Source organism: Carassius gibelio, chromosome B11 (genome assembly GCF_023724105.1).
Source record: "Carassius gibelio isolate Cgi1373 ecotype wild population from Czech Republic chromosome B11, carGib1.2-hapl.c, whole genome shotgun sequence".
NCBI classification, from domain to species: Eukaryota; Metazoa; Chordata; class Actinopteri; order Cypriniformes; family Cyprinidae; genus Carassius; species Carassius gibelio.
The window spans coordinates 6,295,077-6,316,426 of record NC_068406.1 but is presented as its reverse complement, the minus strand read 5'-3'; the positions used below and the strand labels follow the sequence as shown (position 1 = coordinate 6,316,426).

The 21,350-nt window shown below is 41.1% G+C and overlaps 1 protein-coding gene across 9 annotated transcripts in view; it reads left to right on the top strand.

Moving 5' to 3' along the window:
* kif21b (kinesin family member 21B) overlaps positions 1–20,651 on the top strand; it is a 123,630-nt gene extending 102,979 nt beyond the window's left edge. For 7 of the 9 annotated variants that reach the window (XM_052568351.1, XM_052568342.1, XM_052568346.1 and 4 more), the window contains 8 exons: positions 4,576–4,712; positions 5,192–5,372; positions 5,472–5,636; positions 5,732–5,849; positions 10,315–10,485; positions 11,518–11,717; positions 14,445–14,579; positions 16,307–20,651. In XM_052568351.1, the coding sequence (XP_052424311.1) occupies positions 4,576–4,712; positions 5,192–5,372; positions 5,472–5,636; positions 5,732–5,849; positions 10,315–10,485; positions 11,518–11,717; positions 14,445–14,544 (1,072 nt within the window). In that variant the 3' untranslated portion in view covers positions 14,545–14,579; positions 16,307–20,651. The remainder of the gene's footprint in view (positions 1–4,575; positions 4,713–5,191; positions 5,373–5,471; positions 5,637–5,731; positions 5,850–10,314; positions 10,486–11,517; positions 11,718–14,444; positions 14,580–16,306) is intronic. The other 2 variants (XM_052568349.1, XM_052568350.1) reach the window with 1 other exon arrangement.
* Positions 20,652–21,350: the final 699 nt, after the last annotated feature.

Genomic DNA, 21,350 nt, shown 5'->3' with positions numbered 1-21,350 from the left:
TGGACTGGCATTTTTTATTTATTAATTTTTTTAGATCAACATCCTCTTTGATCAGCGTAAAGCTGACTGTGTCAGTAGGGAAGGCTTTTATTCTCTGAACCACAGCGGTCTGCTCTAAATCCCGCTATGGCAATGTTCAGATAAGGTTCATTCATAATGACTCTCCCTTCGTTTATCCATTAAAAAAAGCACAAACTCCATATCCTGACCCCCTCATGCTCGTATTCTCTGCTGAGGAGACTTGGAGAAGAGGCAACAGGACCTCCACCCCCACCATCTTCCCTTCACCCTTTTCACACTCCATGTTTTTCTCAGAGCATCAGATTTCTTTTCTTTCAACCCAGTGGAAGGGTCCAGAACCGTGAGCTCACTCCTCATTGGTTATGTGCTGCATGAAGGTGTGGTTTTGAGAAAATCAATTATATATTTTTTGTCTTTTAAATTTGCTGTTGTCATTTGTTGTAATGTTTTGGTTTTTGCACTTGTGTGAAATCGAGTGTCTCCTTTTTCGTGTGTTTTTAGTATCGCAGGGCTTGCATGTCGAGTGTGCAGTAATGTTCATAGCACAGCATGGCACTATACCTGTATTGACTGAGTTTGTTTGATTGACACTAAGTGAGGAATAAAATGGTGAGCTTTTTCCTTAACAACTCTTCACACTTTTCTAATTCCTGGCTTATCGGCTCAAATGAGCAAACAATTAAGCTGCATGGTGTGGAGAAATTACGTGGTGCTCATTATTGAAGCTTGCCAAGGCAAACATCACTGTTATTAACTCCCAACTGTGAACCGTTTTGCCTGGTGGGCAATAAAGAAGGCAAAAAAATTATTTGATGTCTTATTTTGACTTGATTAACAAACACCCAGGATAACAGTGTCTAGTGTCCACCTAGAGAACCCTAAACACCATGATGATGACTTTTGCATGTGCACATGTACAGTATGTAGATTTACTTTAGAAAAAATCTAGTCGCATATATAATTTTAGAATGATAATGGTATGCAAATGCAGCTTCAGTTAAATGTTTTATTCTTTGATTTAAGTTCGCACACACATAAAGTACTTTGCAGATACTTGTGTTTAAACTCCTCACACAGTGTTGGTCCGGAACCCGATCACCATCAGTTCCTGTTCGCCGGACCTCCCTAGAGTTCCTCTCACTTTAGAGAGCACAAATGTGCCAACAGCAGCCTTTTGCTTTTCATCTGTCCTCGGAGAGCTGGGACATCCCAGTTTCCTCTTTAATCAGCCATCCTCCTGTCACCTCTGTGTGACTGCACCGGCACAGAGGCTTTGACGGCTCCACCATCATTAGGACTTCACAGGCACTGAGCTGGACAGAGGCTGATCTCAACCCACTGGAGACCAATTTCCCTTCATCCCAATTCCCAGCTTCATTTCTGTCTCGCTCGGCCGGCAGAAAGGAGCGTTCCGAGACTGGGCTAGTGGGGAACGCTGTGTCAGCCTTTAGGGGAAGAGCCTCATTATTTTTTAGGGGAGGGAAAGCTTGTTTAGCTCTGCCAGGTTGCCAATGTATGTGGGCTAATTGGCAGGCACAACTGGAGCTTTCTCGGCAGCAAAAATTGATGCCAAAAAAGAAGGCGTTTTTTGAAAAGTAATGCCTACTTTTGTTTGATTTAGTTTTTCCTGTGACAGATTATTTCCACCTGTTTACTCAAAGAAATGACTTTTTTGATTTCCAGGAGGGGTCAGTACGGAGCTGAAAACAAGCCCAATGTTATGACTGACATAATGCATCCTCTGCTCTGCACAAGTGGGGCATGGGAAAATAAGACCGAAATAAGATGAGAGATGATAGATCCACCCCAAAGTCATTTTACTTGTCTTGGTCCCTCAAGTACAAGTCCTTGAGACCGTAAGTTTTATTTTTGTTTCCTGAAGTTCTGGAGCAGTTTATAGACAAATTCTCTCTTCCATCAAAACAACATGTGTGTGTTTAGCACATCTCTCCTGCGATAGAAACCCTCATTTGGCCCGTGGCAGTGGTCCATCATAAATCTGACTAGAAATTCAGCTTGCCAGCTGTCAGTAAACGTTACATCCATTTGCAGTTGGCTATGTGGTGCTGTTACGATGGATATGGAGATTGTGGTTTTCAATTGCACACCAGCTTGCCTACACTATTGTTGGGGGAAATCAGAAAGGCTAGTGGATACCATCCAAGGCGAAACATTGTTCGCTCCCTGATGTGATATAAGCAACCATGACAGGTGTCGTGTGATGGTGATGCCAAGCCTGTCAGCCATTAGACAGACCATAAAATGCTGACATCACAACACAAGTCCCAACATGGTTGAGAGCAACTATTCCTTCCTCACCTTTGTTTGACTGTGGTCTTAATGATTGACAGGCAGTTTGACGGCATTCATACTGGTGAAGAAGAGATTTGTCTTTTGGGAGCCTCTGGGAAACTCTGTTGTTCCTAATTGGGACCATCTCTCTCACATAAGGCTGCCAGGAGGAAGAAGTACTGCTGTCTCCTGCAAAGAGTCTTTTAAACAATTTATGTGGATATAAATAAGTTTAAAAAGCCCCATGTTGCTCTGCATCCTCAGACGCGGGTAGGTCCCTTCTTTTCATCCCTGCTTGAGTGCGAGAGTTTCAGTCGATCATTTGCAAATTCTATGCTGCCTCAGCACACATGGATTCTGTTTTCATGCATATCAACTCAGGCTGAATTATGGACCTGGCCTCCAAAGCCTCAGGACCTGCGACAAAATAAACTGAACACCAAAGCCCTTGGTGCTTAGGATCCTTTTTAAAATGAGCGAGCGTTGTGGCTAAAATTTATATAAATTATGTTTTTTAGAAGTTTACCAATCATTTCACTAGATAAGACACTTATTCCTTGGCTGGGATCATGTAGAGCCCTTTAAAGTGGCATTGAAACCACAATTCGGACCTTCAACCCATTGGTCCCCTGTTGAAGTTCACTATGTGGAGAAAAATCCTGGATCATTTTCCTCAAAAACCTTAATTTGTTTTCGACTGAAGAAAGAAAGACATGAACTTCTTGGATGACATGACAGGGACAAATTTTACATCTGAAGTGAACTGATCCTTTAAATAATGTTACCTAGGTGCTTAAGGAGTTAGTTCACCCAAAAATGAAAATCCTGTCATTAATTACTCGCCCTCATGTCGTTCCAAACCCGTAAGACCGTCATTCATCTTCGGGACCCAAAATAAGATATTTTTGATGGAATCTGAGAGCTCTCTGACCCTCCATAGACAGCGAGGATATTACCACGATCAATGCACGGGAACGTAGCAAGGATATCTGTAAAATAGTCCAAGAGAATATTTTTTGTGCTTCATTAAAACAATAATGTCATCAATTATTCAGCAATCCTTCTTCCCAATTTACCGTCTTCTACCATTTTGGAGAGAGACATTTCTGTCAGTTGCAGCATTTGGGGACTAGAGATAAATGTTACTTGAACCACACAAGAGTCGATCATGCTTCTGCAAAACATATGGAGGTTGAAGATGTCTTAAAATAGATCAATTTTCTGTGCCACCCTGCAAAGTCAGCAGTGACCAACTGAGCGGCTTTGAAATGCGGATTTAAGCTTCTAAACTAAAGTCCACATCTCACAGAGGACTTGGCTGCAGTTCGCATCAGTCGAACAGGCTTCCTTTCAAGTCTGCATTCGGCTTGGCTTTGCAGTCACATGTATCGGCTCCCCTGCTGCTTGGCAGTGGTACACTATGACGGCATAATTAGCACCTGCTCGATATATGGAGTCTGTTCCATTGTTTTCACTCATGTTCGTCTGCTTGGCTGATGGCCGTATCCTGTGTGACCTATGGAGCCCGGCAAGGAAGACGGAGTGGCAGCCTGTAAAACACAGCTGGAGTCTGATAAATCAAAATAAATATCAGCACATTGACAATGAACTCTAGGGAGAACGGCCGAAGCATTGGGGCCTGGATTGTACAAGGTACAACCACCGGAGCTCACAGAGGAGTGGACGTGAACAATTAAGTCTGCCCATTGAATCAATTCCACCTAGCAACTCCATTGGCTGAATTCAGTGCTCTATTCATTGCCTGATAAAGAAATTCTGCAAAATCTCTTTATGATGCATGCTGTTTAATATTTTTATATTTTTTTTAATTATGTTTTAATGGTAAATTACCAATTCTGTATATCATTATTTGGTTTTTCAGTTAGCATTAGCTTAGCATTGCATAGCATGTTAACTTAACCTGCATCCTAATTCTTGTAATCTACATATAAACACTGTTCAGTGGCTGCACAAACTTGACAATAACCTATAATCAGGTTAAGAGAATTGGACCTTCTTTCCCTTTCAGTTTTTATTTTTCTCTTTCTATTGTCCCTTTATCTGATGTTCTTTCACACATTGATGCAAAAAATAGTTTTTAAGTTTTTTTTTTTTCATCCATCCGCGTGGAACAGATGGCACACATTGTATTTGAACACAAACAAGCTTTATTGCGACATCCTTCTTTCCACCTACTCGACTAATCTCACAGACTTCCGTACTTCACAACTGTGTTTTAAAATGCTGCTTGTCTTTGTGCAGGGGTGTAATCACTCCCACAGGTGGGCTGAAGGGGGGCAGGACGGCCCCCCTACAGTGTGTGGCGATGGCCGAGGGACACACCAAACCTGTGCTTTGTCTGGATGCCACGGACGAGCTGCTATTTACTGGATCTAAAGGTAAAGTTTTTTTCCCCATTATTGACATGTGAAAGGAAAACATAAACACCCATAAGCAAAAACACATGAGCCAATTTGAATTACATTTTCTCAAGGTCAAAAGCGCACTGCTATAATGAAGGCTAACAGTGGGCAGCTCAACAGAAATCTTGTGCAACTTTATATATTACACTCAGTGCTTCAGTTATTATTAATTTAAGCTGCCAGCATTGCATCCTTAAACATAAATGCATATTTTGCATTTGGAAAATTATGTTTTTGTGTTTATGCTGGAGGGGCTAGCAACCTTTTGGACATTTAGTACAGATTTTACCTTTAAGGACTTTTAATACATCGAAGGGACTGCATTTTTTAAACAAATTAATAAAAATAAAGTGCAAAATATACTTCAGTTTTTTTACTTTTGGTTCAAGGATGAGCATGGTTGGCATCATAAACATTATGAATAGTGTAGCATTTTTTTAATGCCTGGTATTCAGATCGAACCTGCAAGATGTGGAACCTGGTGACTGGACAGGAAATCGTGACGCTGAGAGGACATCCTAACAACGTTGTGTCTGTCAAATACTGCAGCTACTCTGGCCTGGTCTTCACAGTTTCCACCTCCTATATCAAAGTATGGGACATTCGGGATTCTGCCAAGTGCATCCGGACCTTCACGTGAGTAGAATTCAAGTTTCAATTAGCATTTAGCTGTTGCATCTGAATGCACCTAGTTTTTAGTTTAGCATGACATTTTATTTACTCCTCCATCTTTAGGTCATCAGGTCAGGTGGTCTCAGGCGATGCCTGTGCTGGTACAACCACTCGCACCATCACTACAGCCCAAGGCGAGTACCAGATCAACCAGATCGCCCTCAATCCCTCCGGATCTGTGCTGTATGCTGCTGCAGGCAACACTGTCCGCACTTGGGACCTTAACAGGTGCAGAATTCATTCCTAAGTCATTAGCATTTATTGATGAATTCAAAAACTTACCAAATGAATTGGCTGAATTCTGTTATATTCTTTGTGTGCAGAATGCAGGCCACTGGCAAGCTCACCGGACACATTGGGTCAGTCATGTGTCTTACAGTGGGTTACTCTGGAGGAGGCAAGGATCAAGTGATCACTGGATCCAAAGACCATTATGTGAAGGTGAGTTTTAACCATTTTAGTTCCCTTTTCATATAGGGCTTTTTTCTTCGTGTAGTCATCTAGGTCGATATAGGTTTGAAATGGAGTACTATGTTGTGTTTAAAGTATTTGCATCAAAAGCAGTTAAATGGCCATTTTCTACCTTGTTTTAGACTATAGTTTGAACAATTGCAACATCTTCACATATGAAATGAGTATTAACCATGTGAAGCTGTTGAAATGATTAACTGGAAAAGGTCTGGAAAAGTGTGTACTAAATCAAATTTCCCCCTATTTAATCTCTAACAATATTCTGGATCCTTTTCTGTCTGGCTTCAGAGCTGAACACAGAACTGAATCTGCACTTTTGAGGGCAGTAAATAAACTCTTACTATCTGCAGACTCTGGTAACTGTACTATTCCTCGATTATTGGACTTAAGTGTGGCTTTTGATACTCTGGATCATCGTATCTTGTTAAAGAGATTGGACCTTGAAGTTGGCATTCGTGATGGTGCACTAGATTGGTTTGCATCATATCTTGCAAACAGGAATTTTTTGGTGGAAATTGGAGAATTTTCATAGAGCTCAGTTCCGTCACTTGTGGGATGCCCCAGGGCTCAATTCTGGGTCCAGTCTTATTTTCCTCATACTTACTCCCTCTTTTTTTCGGGACTCATTTTTGAGTCCCATAAAGTTTCAAATCAAATTTATGCCGATGACACTTAGCTCTATTTTCCATTAAAATCTGTATTCAGTTTCCTCTCTGCTAGCTTATTTAGAGGACATTAAGGCTTTGATGGAAAATCATTTCCTTCAATTAAATCAGAAGAAGACTGATGCTATGTTGTTTGGCCCTTCACACCTTTTAAATAAGTTCTACCCTAGGCCCCCTTCAAGATGGCATTCGTGATAAAGTAAAAAATCTGGGAGTTACCCTTGATCCTGAGTTAAAATTTGATAAACAAATCAACTCTTAGGGGACTTTGCAAGCTGAAAAATATTCTGAGCTTTAGTGATTTGGAGACAGTTATCTGTGCGTTTATTTCAACTAGGATGGACTACTGTAACGCTCTATATGCTGGAATAAATCAGTCCTCGCTCTTGCGATTACAACTGGTACAGAATGCTGCGGCTCGTTTTTTAACAGGGACAAAAAAGCGAACATATTACACCTGTGTTATCATCACGTCATTGGCTACCTGTTCGATTCAGAGTTGATTTTAAGGTTTAATTATTTGTATTTAAATCACTTCATGATCTTGCCCCCTCGTATATTTCAGACTTTCTCCACTCATATTCTCCAGTGAGAGCACTCAGATGATATTAAATGTTCCAAAATCTCGACTTAAATCCAAAGGTGACAGGACATTCTCAGTTCTTGGTCCTAAGCTCTGGAATAGATCTTTGTCTATTAGTCTTCCCCTACTTTTTTTTACATTTAACCCTTTGTAGTCGATTAACACGTATACGCGTTATGAGTCATTTTCTCCTGATAACTCCGAAAATAACTTAAATTACACTTTCAGTTTTAGTTGTACAGATAAGAGCAATACATCAATCGAATCTGTAAAGGGTCTACTTTTTTTGGATACAGACATAATAACAACAAAGCTTTGTGAACTTATAAAATAAAGATAACAAACAAGGTGTGCTGTCTGCAGCCTTTTTCTGTGCTGATATTCATTTACAAACACATCATTAAAATGAACTGTAACTCCGTGAATACTCAACGAAGAGACATGAGAGAGATATCTATAGAAAGCTTCACATGTCTACTTCTAAACTAAGTGCTGCCGTAAACAGATATTCTGTGATAAAGTAATCCATATGAAAACAACGCAATGTCCGTTTTCCACGTCTCCCTTCATTATATTGTCACGGGAGGAGCACAAGACAGACACAGTGGGCGTGGCGTCAGGCCTCGGAGAGGCTTTTATTAACAGAAATCATAAAACAAAGGGGATAAAAGTGGCCAAAAGGGGGAAAGTGTCCAAAATAACAGGGGATCTGGTGTCCTCGTTGTGCTGCGGGGTTTGTGTGGGTCGGGCAGTGTTCATCAAGGAAGGGTCCAGGTAAGGGGCGGAGTCCGGCGGCCGCACGCGCTCCCCTCCTTGGTCCGGGGCGCGAGGGGCGGCGGCTTCCTCTAGCGGCCGCATCTCTCTCGTCGGCCGCGGCGCTGGTAGGGGATGGACGGCCCGGCATCCTGGCCCGTCGGCCGTGTATACGGGTGCGGTTCCCTTCCGGATCGCGGGTCCGGCAGCTCACGTCTTGGTGGTGCGGGAGTCCCTCAACGCACCCTTCCTGAACCCACGAGGACACCAGTGTGCATGCACGGGGAAGAGACCGGTCTCCTGAGGAGAGGCGCGTTGGGCTTTTAAACAGCGGCGGTAATGAGGCTCCACTTCCTTCAGGTGTGCCCCATCACACGCCGCCAGCCCTGACTCGTCCAGCGCCCCTCCTCTCACACACCCACTCCAGTTGGGAGCCTGGTGAAGGGCGGCGATTTAGGACGGGGTGCCGGTGATAATCAGGGAGGAGGCAGCTGACTCGTCACATTCCCCCTCCCAAGCGACATCCCCGTCATCAGGGCGCCGCCCACACGGGAGTGCTACCATCCTCAACCAGGCTCCAAACGGTCGGAGTGGGCGGGGCTTCCTCTCCGGGCGGTCCTCCCTCTCGCAGCGCACCAGAGCAGGGACAGAGAAACCGGGTTTTAGTGACAGCCTCAACCAACCACAGGGTAAAATGACAATGGAAAAGTCACTTACCCCTTGTGTGGCTGGGAGGCTGTCCCCAGTTTTCCTCCGTCCCAGTCTGGGTTCTCACGAACGTTTGCAAGCGAGAGGGAGTGACGTCACCAGACGTTTCCCAACTGCGCTGTCTAGGCTCCGCCTGCCCGCATTCTCCACCAGTGTCACGGGAGGAGCACAAGACAGACACAGTGGGCGTGGCGTCAGGCCTCGGAGAGGCTTTTATTAACAGAAATCATAAAACAAAGGGGATAAAAGTGGCCAAAAGGGGGAAAGTGTCCAAAATAACAGGGGATCTGGTGTCCTCGTTGTGCTGCGGGGTTTGTGTGGGTCGGGCAGTGTTCATCAAGGAAGGGTCCAGGTAAGGGGCGGAGTCCGGCGGCCGCACGCGCTCCCCTCCTTGGTCCGGGGCGCGAGGGGCGGCGGCTTCCTCTAGCGGCCGCATCTCTCTCGTCGGCCGCGGCGCTGGTAGGGGATGGACGGCCCGGCATCCTGGCCCGTCGGCCGTGTATACGGGTGCGGTTCCCTTCCGGATCGCGGGTCCGGCAGCTCACGTCTTGGTGGTGCGGGAGTCCCTCAACGCACCCTTCCTGAACCCACGAGGACACCAGTGTGCATGCACGGGGAAGAGACCGGTCTCCTGAGGAGAGGCGCGTTGGGCTTTTAAACAGCGGCGGTAATGAGGCTCCACTTCCTTCAGGTGTGCCCCATCACACGCCGCCAGCCCTGACTCGTCCAGCGCCCCTCCTCTCACACACCCACTCCAGTTGGGAGCCTGGTGAAGGGCGGCGATTTAGGACGGGGTGCCGGTGATAATCAGGGAGGAGGCAGCTGACTCGTCACAATATCTAATGTGACCACGGCCCCGCGCTGAACGCGCTATTCAGATTCAAACTGAAGCGCGCGGCTTGAATACGCCCATTCTCTTAAAACCTACTTTTTTTCTCAGGCATGTGTGCAATTTGATATTAACTATAAAAATTAATATTATTATTTTTTAGTCTTGAATATTGTTTAAATTGCATGATGTTTCCGGTCTTAATTGTATTACTCTTGTTTTGGTTTCTTTTAATATTATATTATTAGTCTTTAAATTGTATTGTACGAGGATGTATAAATAAAGGGCTATATAAATAAACTTGACCTTAACTATTTAAATTTTACTAAGTATGTAAAGTCTGGATTACAGTGCTATGTTTACAGTAGATTTACTCCATCAAAGGTTCCTTTTAGCACTATGTTTTGGCAGCACTGGACATTTTAGTTAGTTTTGTTCAGCGCTAACTCGCATACTCTGGTGAATGCTCTCATCCTAACCAATAAGTGCTGACACGATGTAAATTCGATTTTCATTATGCTGATTTGGTGATTGGCAGAAGTTTGGCAGAACTTGTGCTGAACTAAAGTAACAGCTTCAGTGATTATAAAGGGATGGCTCTTCGTTCACATTCTGTATATAATTTCTTTCACTGATTTACTGATTTTGAGCCAGAACAGCCAACCACAAGTCCTTACATATCAAAACAACCATAGAGCAGTATCGTGCCAATGCATTCATCTCTGTTGCATAATAAAAACCTGTAGAAGCAGAAAACAAGTTATTTTGTCAGCTTGGTTTCAATAATGGCTTTTTTGCACTAATAAGTAAGAGTTCTGAAACTTGCCACATGCTTTTATAGTACAATGATGTCTTATATGCCAAAATCATTGTCAATTCATGATCTCTTTAATGCAGATATTTGATGTTGCGGAGGGAACCCAGGGTAACATCGGACCAGCTCATAACTTCGAGCCCCCTCATTACGATGGGATTGAGTGCCTTGCTGTACATGGTGATGTACTGTTCAGTGGATCCCGAGACAATGGCATTAAGAAATGGGATCTGGGACAGCAGGAACTTATTCAGGTAAAAATAACTATTGCATTTAAGCATATTTGGTCTTATGTTAATGTGTGAGGTTATAATGTGACAACATAATTTACACACTGCTTGTAATGTATTAACTATTTATGGTTATAATATTAATTCTTATCCTCAATCATCATACTGTCAAAGCAATGAGCCTCATGTGGCAACCCCCCCCACCATTTCTTTTTTTTTTATTAATTTGAATGAAAGATGTAGATTTCAGTTAGATATTTTGATAGAATTATTAATTTAAGGATCTAGAAAAAGAAAAACTTGGAAAGAACTTTGTGAATGATAAGCTGTATGTGCTTTAAAGAGTTTAAAGTGCATTAAAATTAAGACTGCTTACATGACTGACAGCGACAAAATTAAATGCAATATCCAGTACTGAAAAATAATATATACACAGACAAATGATGTTTCAGAGGCTAATGACCCAGCATTTACCTATTGTTCCCTAGTCAATAGATGTAGGATGGGTTCATTTATCAGCACCAGTAGATGCCTTAATGTATTAAACATAGTAAAATCTTTATATTTGAAGTGACTGACAGCACACGCCACCTCTCGCCCTCAATAGGAGGACATTGAAATCCCAATGCAGTTACCAATGTGTAAGCAGTGGGTTTATCTAAACACACACTTTATGTGCCCTCTCCGATTGCACAACTGGGTAAATTTGCCAAGATAAAGTGCTTTGGTTGCTCTCTTTTATGAGAATTTTCGTCCACAGGCACTTTGGCAAAATCGGCCACAGATGGTGGTAATAAAGTGAAATTTATAATGTGACATATACAGCTTCATAAATGTCCTTTTATGTTTTCGGTATTTATTTATTTTTTCACTTAAATTCAGGCTTGTTCGTTCAAGTCATTTGCTGTCGTCTTATTACTATTTTGTCTGTAGTAAGGTGTGTAGTAAAACTTCCATGCACTGTTTGTACTGCAGACCTTATTGACACCAAGAATGGTGTCGTTTGTAGAGCAGAGGTGAGCTAAAAATGCAATGTTACTTGTTTTTTTTTCTCAGCAAATCCCAAATGCACACAAGGATTGGGTGTGTGCTCTGGCGTTTGTTCCCGGACGGCCCATGCTCCTCAGTGCCTGTAGGGGGGGAATGCTCAAGGTGTGGAACGTGGACAACTTCACACCCATCGGAGAGATTAAGGGCCATGACAGCCCTATCAATGCCATCTGCGCCAATTCCAAACAGATCTTTACTGCCTCCAGGTACGTGCATCAGGCAAGAGAGAGTGTTCAGAAAAATTATTATTTACTAGTGATGCACGATTCATGGAAAAAAATCATTATTTTGGTTCTGTTGTTTTTTAATGAACTGGTTTGCAAATCAGACTAGACAGTTTGTTACAATCTGGTAAACAGAGCCAATTGCCAATATATAAAAATAATTAATAGCTTACAGTTGCAATGAAATCGAAGTAGTGACACATCCTTTCTTCCATAATGTGAGGTAAATATAAATGTAAAAATCTGAGTGTAAAATTTAAGGAAAGATCTTGGTTCTATGCTTGGATTGTTGGTTGTACATTTATTTGTGGATTTACAAGAGAACTCAACACACTGCAACACATGCAAATACAAAAAGCACCAGCAAATTAAGTAAAAAAAAAAAAATACTCATGACAGAAACACGCTGCAAATACTCATGACACAACCAAATACGGAAACGCGCTGCAAATACTCATGACACAACCAAATACGGAAACGCGCTGCAAATACTCATGACACAGCCAAATACAGAAACGCGCTGCAAATACTCATGACACAACCAAATACAGAAAACGCGCTGCAAATACTCATGACACAACCAAATACAGGAACGCGCTGCAAATACTCATGACACAACCAAATACAGGAACGCGCTGCAAATACTCATGACACAACCAAATACGGAAACGCGCTGCAAATACTCATGACACAACCAAATACGGAAACGCGCTGCAAATACTCATGACACAGCCAAATACGGAAACGCGCTGCAAATACTCATGACACAACCAAATACGGAAACGCGCTGCAAATACTCATGACACAGCCAAATACGGAAACGCGCTGCAAATACTCATGACACAGCCAAATACGGAAACGCGCTGCAAATACTCATGACACAGCCAAATACGGAAACGCGCTGCAAATACTCATGACACAGCCAAATACGGAAACGCGCTGCAAATACTCATGACACAGCCAAATACGGAAACGCGCTGCAAATACTCATGACACAGCCAAATACGGAAACGCGCTGCAAATACTCATGACACAGCCAAATACGGAAACGCGCTGCAAATACTGATGACACAGCCAAATACAGAAAACGCGCTGCAAATACTCATGACACAGCCAAATACAGAAACGCGCTGCAAATACTCATGACACAGCCAAATACGGAAACGCGCTGCAAATACTGATGACACAGCCAAATACAGAAAACGCGCTGCAAATACTCATGACACAGCCAAATACGGAAACGCGCTGCAAATACTGATGACACAGCCAAATACAGAAAACGCGCTGCAAATACTCATGACACAGCCAAATACAGAAACGCGCTGCAAATACTCATGACACAGCCAAATACGGAAACGCGCTGCAAATACTCATGACACAGCCAAATACAGAAACGCGCTGCAAATACTCATGACACAGCCAAATGCAGAAAACGCGCTGCAAATACTCATGACACAACCAAATACGGGAACGCGCTGCAAATACTCATGACACAACCAAATACGGAAACGCGCTGCAAATACTCATGACACAACCAAATACGGAAACGCGCTGCAAATACTCATGACACAGCCAAATACGGAAACGCGCTGCAAATACTCATGACACAACCAAATACGGAAACGCGCTGCAAATACTCATGACACAGCCAAATACGGAAACGCGCTGCAAATACTCATGACACAACCAAATACGGAAACGCGCTGCAAATACTCATGACACAGCCAAATACGGAAACGCGCTGCAAATACTCATGACACAGCCAAATACGGAAACGCGCTGCAAATACTCATGACACAGCCAAATACGGAAACGCGCTGCAAATACTCATGACACAGCCAAATACAGAAACGCGCTGCAAATATTCATGACAAAACCAAATACAGAAACGTACTCCAAGTAGCACAGACCACGATGGAAATGTGGACCCCAACAACCCTTATGAAAATGATCCATTATTTTATTGTAGTAAAAGTGTTTTTTGGTGTATTGATTACTATTCTACAAATACCATATGGCATGAACATTTATCTCAATTATGCTGGTAGTAAAAAGCTAAACTGAAACACATAAAAATGCACTAAAACACCAATTAATTTTAATCTGTGGTAATGAATGGCTTGATTTGTCAACTCAGACATTTATTTTAATATGTTAAAGCATTTAAATGTCACATAATGAGTGGAAGTAAATTATGATGTAATAGAAAAGATGAATCGTTTGTTTGAACGAACCTGTTTGCAGTTTGAACTTCCCATCTCTAAATTTGGGGGAAAAGAAAACTTCACGGGTGCATTGGGAAAACAAGATAAAGAACATCTTTCATGTCCCACTGAAGAACAGTGTTTAACTATGGTAATTTTGAAATAATAATATAACCAGTTACTTAGTCCTCCAAAGGTTCTAAATGGGTCATCAGCTCAGTGAGTCTGTTATGACTTGCTTGTCTATTTCTGCGACTCGGTTCAGGCTCTTACTCTCTTGTGACGTCTTTTTCCAGACAGTAGACTACTTAGAAATGTTCAGTCAGACTAATATGTTTTTAAGACCTACTTTTGTACATTTTTAGCGGGTGCTTGTTTGTAGAACAGATGGTGCAGACAGGGGATTGTTTGACTGTTCTTCATTAATGTGCCTCTGTTCCTTCAACTCTCTCTGTCTCTCACTCTCATCCCTTCCCTTCGTGCTTGTGGGCCTTCATAACCACAGTGACTGTCGGGTGAAGTTGTGGAGTTATGTCCCTGGGCTCACGCCCTGTCTGCCCCGTCGGGTCCTGGCCATCAAGGGCCGGGCCACCAGCCTCCCCTGAGCCTCCACTAACCACCTCCTGCCTGGTTCCCTCTGGTACTGTCCTTTCTCTCTCTAATCTTCTTCTCTCTGTTTGAGGATATTTTACCCTTCTCCTTTCTGACAAGTGCTTAGCTGAAACTCTCTTAACAAGTGACAACATAGCATACTTAGCACATAAAAGTGGCTGTTTCAGCTGTTTCAGATTATCTGATAGATATTGCTCTTAAAAGTGGCAAGAATCTTCCAGAGCTTCAAGCTTTGATCTGATTGGCTGGCTGCTTCGAAACTTACGCAGGTTTAAGTGAGTCCAGGCTGCTGTAGTTTCTGAGGAAAAACAGTTGGCAGAAAATTTGCAAGGTGACTTTTGAATCTTTTGAAAGTGTCTTTTGAACGTCAAGTGTCAACTGTACGTCGGTAGTCAGAAAGTGTGCATGCATTTCAAGCGAAAATGTTAAAATTTGGTATAAATGTACATTTAAAATAGATGAGAAGAGTGTGTGGATTTGGTGAGTGGATAAGAGTTTCTAGTTTATTCCAATATAATAATTCATGAGATCTTGTTGATCTTGCAGTAAAAATAATCTATGTAAAAGTCAACAAATAATCACTTTTGGAACCGATTAACTGAAATTGAAATTCTAATTCTCTTAAATGACATCTCAGTGCTATGAAGAGAGCAGGGGCATGTAAGGCTGTTCAGGCCATTTTCAATATTGTCGGTCAAACAGAAATCGATTCTGGCAGCTACTGGCAGTCAGTGCAGATACTTGAGCAAAGGCGTGACAGTTCCTGAAGGTTAAAGACAAGCCGAGCGCCGGCGTTTCGAATGCGCTGGAGGGGACGTGAGCTGCAGAATGTCTGAGAAGGAACTACACAGCTCAACTGTGTCATTTTGTTGCTGTCAGTTATTTCTCACACATTCAGTTGTCTATCATCCTATGTTCATCTTCCAGCTCTCTCATACTTTACACCAGTTTCGTTTCATAGGCCAACTTCTTTTCAGGTGTTTGATCCCACATAACTTTCCCCAAGTTTTTTCACTTCAGGCCAGTAAAAGAAAATAGTACTAATTAGACTCAATGCATAGTTTTTCTTCCCCATTTCGATGCCCTCAAGTGGCTCATCTTTTAGAGAGCAATAAAAACCTATTGCACCCTTAATTGCATTCAAGCACCAGTGGCGTAAATCTGTTTAATTGGTTCTAGTTAAGGTCTAGGAACCACAAGATACATCCTACCTCAGTGCCCTCCGAGACTTGGTGCTGTTTTACCAGGATCCAAGTGCTTTTCCAATGAGTGCTTTTAGCAAAACCTAGAAATTTGGGCCAAAACTTTTGTGAAACATTTTTCATATCCCATTAGCAATTTTCCTCTTGAGCAAACCACATTAAATTGTATATGATTAATGCTTGAAGAAGAGAAAAACATGTGGTTAGGAAACATTACTTCCTTGAAAATTCAATTTTTTTCAGAGATGGAGTGTGTTAGTTGAGATTTAAGCATATGCTTCTTGTGAGCTGGTTCACACAGTGGGGTTTTGATTTTTATTGCGATAAAAAGGTGCATGCGCCTAATTGGTGAGAGGAGCGGGGACTGTGGCGGTTCGCTTTGTGAACTCCTGGTTTTGATGTCTGTGCCATGTCTTCAATGTGAGGAGCTACTGTGACGGTGTCTGAAGATTCAGACAACCGAGTGTGTCTGTCTTTCTGATTATCGGCCTTGTGCATCTCCTCCACCTCTCATTTTATGTCTCTTTTTGTTTTTGTTTCTCCCATCCCACAGTGACATGAGAGTAAAGATCTGGAATCCGAAGATGGGGAAGAAAAGGTGACGAACCTCCGTTTGGAACGATTGCCGTCAATGGAGCCTTTTTGGGCTGTCGGCTTAATTGGACACCATAGCTTTAGGTGTCTGAAATCGACCTTGGCGAAAGTCCATGGGTAAGCTGTCTCACTCCAGAAGGTGGGTTTCTTGGACCTGCCTTAAGGAGACGAGACACAACCCTTTGAACCGGAGTCACATCCGAGGAATATGATCCAATGATCATGAGAGTCTGAGAGAGGCTACTGCAGGTTTCTTTCGTCTGGATGTGCCATTTTGATGACGACGAAACTGTATTATCTGTGCATTGAAGGGTCCTTCTGCACTTCCTGTCTAAACGGAAACATTGAGACAACTTCATCTGTAGGTGCTGCTTTTACTTCTGAATATTTATCACATCAAGATGGCATCACTTCAGAGTCACTTTTTTGTAATTACTAAAGAGCCATATGACTTTAGCTTTGATGTCGTATCAGAAACTGAATCCATTTTCTCAGTATCCTGAAGATTGGCACCTTTTGTGTTTACTGATATGAGCAGATAGAGAGTCGTCATCAATCCCAGTCCCAAGTTCCCTTGAAACATTGTGCAATAGTATGGACCACCACATTTTTCAATGCCTTGCTCTTCAGAGGGTTTCTCTGAACATTTCTAATAACTAATGGCTTCCTTAAACCCCCCTAAACCACAAACAAACACTGCTTCCTTTGCTTTTAAATTCATTCGCTCCATCCTGCTGTGAATTTAGTTTTCTACCTCAGGTTTAAAATTAGATTTTGTGAGTTAAACCTTCACTGATTCTGGTTTGTCTTCTGGATGTGTGGATAGAGGTCTCCGAAGCATAAAGCAGTATTCAGAGTCTGCTGAGTGGGCATTTTGAGAGTCTCATCAGAGGGATTGAGTTTGGTGATATTATCAGACAGTTTTAGGCAGAACTATATGTTACCTCAGACTCAAGCATCTGATGGGTAGAGTATAAAAGATTCATTTTCATGTTGTTGGACGTAGTCCTGGTACGACAAAAACAATTTCAGACAATCTACTGGAATGTTGGATGAAATTTTGGTCACTTTGTTTTGCCCATTATTTATTTTTTCTATAAGGCTACCATATAACACTTTAAAATAGAAGTTTTAAAGAATTTGCACGGCATGCCTGGTCCAAGTTATCTATTATCTTTTTTTTTTTTTTTTTTTTTTAAAGGAACAGTTCACCGAAGAATGAAAATTGTTCTTTACTCTACACCTTTTTCTTCAACAAAATAAGACGGTTAGTAGATTGTTGTAGCTGCTCTTTTTCATAAAATCAAGGTACATGGAGGAAGAGCACCATAAAAACAGTATATAAAAATCACAACCAATCATTATCATAAATCCCAATCAATTATTATTATAAATCATCTGTTTCACCTCATTCTTATCTGTGTATATCCATAGCATGTCATTTCTCAAACAAATCTATCATTTGACTTAAAACAAAAAATCAGAATATAGTGCACAAGTATTTATTTTCTTATTCTTCGCACTTTTTGGAGCTTGCTTTTGCTCATACATGATCAATATGGAAAAGAGCAATTGGATCAATCTGCAAAATTTCTCCTTTTGTGTTCCAGTGAAGAAAGAAATTCATAAAGGTTTGGGACAACATGAAGTTTAGTAAATTATTACATAATGTTCTTTTTCGGATGATCTACCCCTTTAAGACCCCATGATAAGATGCTAAATGAACATCAGCCTCTGATGTTTCTCCACTATCACACTTTTGATCAAGCATCAAGCATGTTGAAGACAGCAGTGTTAAAGTAGGTCGAATTAGGCGTCGTGTTTTTCAGTTTCACTCCCTATTAAATGAAATAGGAAGCAGCCTCCTCTGATTTGGAGGATGCGGTGTGCCTGATGTGGGAGCGTGGGCATCGCGAGCTTGTCTTGCTAGAGAAAATGCAACTCTGTTTGTTTTTACACCATTAATCTTGCTCTGCCACACGCCACTCCCTTCTCAGGCTTTCCTAGATTTACAGTCTTTTTTAATGAAACATATCTATCACTCTTAAATATTTTTTTGCGGCCCTTGGCAATGCACCAGCTGCATACATGAGCTACTGTAAGGAGGAAGCTCTTATTTCCAGACGACAGAGATGTGGTTTATCTGATGAACGACCCACAGCATGGATAATCCCACATCAAGTGCTGCAAGAGTGCAGCGGGATTCCCAAGCTACCAAAAGAGATTTTTACCAAATTTATAAGTTACCCTTTTTTGATTGAATACGACGAGATGTGGCGAAGCTGCTGTCAGTCACAAAGCTTCTATACAGTGGTTATATATTTCTAAGGATGAGTCTCTATGCTGGAATCTTTTGCATAATGTAAAGCTCATATACATACATAAATATTCATAAGGAAGAAAGCAGTAGGGGATTCCTTAATCTTTAGGTTAATATATTCCTACCAGTGGTTCGCAGTGCATACACCTTTAGATTTGTCCATAGACAGAGAATCATTTAAGATTTTATTTGGGTTCATGTTTCTAGAATGTATTAACAATTTTTTTTTTTATAACCAAATCCATTTTTTCCCCTTTGAAACAGTAGTGAACTCATAAAAGAAATGGGTCTTGGATCTTTTCTGTGAAGTCTTTTTAAAATAAGGCCAAATTTATTAAATAATGATCAGAGCATCTGCTTCAAAGAACATTTGTTTTCAAAACTGTGAAAAATGCTGCTTTTATACCATCTTGCTCTTTTTCATGTGCGTTTGTGTGTTTTGTTCTTAGAGGGAGCTCAAAATATACAGCGTCAAACGTGTTGCCAAAGTTTGATTTAAATAATCACTTGCACATTTCTGTCATCTAACATAAACCCCCTTGGATCACTTTGCAAAATTGTAAGTTTATGCTGGAACGAAACAAACAACATTCCTCATTCGAAAAATGAGTTGCAGTGCAGTTGCATAATGCAACTATTGACAAATTATTTTCGGTACAATTTCTACAATTCTTTGTTTGTTTCAATGAATGAGGTTAAGAGCTCATTTGTTTTAACAGTATGCTCTTTTAATAATGCATACATATACGGGGTCAACCTTTTTTAATAAGTGCCCCTCATTAATGAGATTACGATGGACTGTGTGTCCTATAGCTCATTTCATTTTAGAAATGAAATAGCATTGTTTTCGATAGCATTTTTTTTTACAATTGTAATATTATTGAGAAGAGAGCTCGTGCTTGGTATTGCTAGGACTTAAAGACTGTGAAATTGGTTTGCAAATTCAGTTCCATAATAACACTGATAATTTTAGCGTCTCGGTTATTTCTACATTGTGTCTGAAAGCACATTGGTTGACTAGACTGCTTCTGAGATTGACAGATGCAACCTTAAACCGACGCTTTTTACAGCCATGCCAGTCAGTGGCCTGCAATTCCTGGTGCTCAGCTTTAAGTCGCTATATAGCGGGCTTAAATTTCAATGTACAGTATCTGAAGCTTTTGGGGTTAATCTTTCTTATGCATTCAGCTTCACAGCAGTAGTTTACCAGTGGTACGTTTAGTGTTGTAGCTTTATAGTACTTATATTTCAGATTCTAGGCCAGTGATGCATGGCATTGACATGCTGTATAAGCTTCTGCATCTGTATAGAATCTCTTTTCTCTACAGGGGAGATGCTGACACCTGTTTACTGATCAGCGTAGTGCTAACTTGTGGCTTTGCCCCCCCTGTGATGCCAAAGGTTAGCAGGTTGCCACTGTTGCCCCAGCTGCCTTGCGCCCCTCTCTGTCTCTCCCGGCCTGAAGCGCAGGGCCACTCTGCAATACGCCTTCCGCCTTACTCCGCTTTCAGCGTGTGGAACATCATGACATCGCAAAACACTGCTGCTAAATCCCCTTTTTTTTTGGGAAAACAAGCAAATGTGTTTGAATGGGGTGCTTTCTAGTTACCTGGCAACCCAGGTAGGCAATTAATACGCAGATTAGAAAAGACATTTAAGTAATAGAGAAAAAGAGGCTGGAATTAAAGGCTTGACAGAACAATCAGTCATTTTAGAGCCGTCCTGCTGTAACACTGAGTTGAGCTGACAGTTTTTTGATCTCCATGAGCAGGTGAAATGCAGCGGGGCATATACACACACACACAAATAAAGGTTACAGGTGCCTTTTATCACATTTATTCCTCCCGAGAAATGTAAACTATTGTACAGCATTTGCATGCAACCAAACTTGATGTTAAATATTTGACTGTAAATACTGTACAGGTTTTATTTAATGACTGTTCAAGTATTCCATCAGAGAAATAAAAAAAATTAATTAAAAAAATCTTTGGTTTGTTTTCATTTCATTTTCACCCATGGCAGGAGTTCATTCTCCGTGTTCTTGTGATGTTTACTTGGTGTTTATCTCTCAGATAGAATTACGGTTGAGTTCCTTCCTGTTTCCTGTCTTTGATGACCCTGAAGATATGATCTGTCCGTATAGAATCACCGGCTTGCTGTCATCACACACAGCGTGCTACTGCAGCGTGAATATCATGAACCTATCAGCTCACATTTCACCACAAAATATTAAGTAAAAAAAAAAAGTAAAAATAAAAAATCCAAATGCATCCTAAACTTAATGTTTGCAATTATTGCATGTATTTATATTTGTCTCTATATTTCTATAATATATGCATTTTATAGAATTTTTTCAACTGCCAACCATTTAAAATTAGGTGTGCATACTAATGCTCTATATTATATAGTATAAACCTACTGCTATATATATATATATATGTATGTGTATACATATACATATACATACATACACAATCTAAAATGTAAATATTTACAGTCATATGATATGATGTGGACATGTTCATGATGGTTTTTTGTTATATTCATGTCACAGGTGATACAAATACTGTCTGCCATTCAGGTCATACATACATGCATATATATATATATATATATATATATATATATATATATATATATATATATATATATATATATATACATATATACATATTTTTTATTG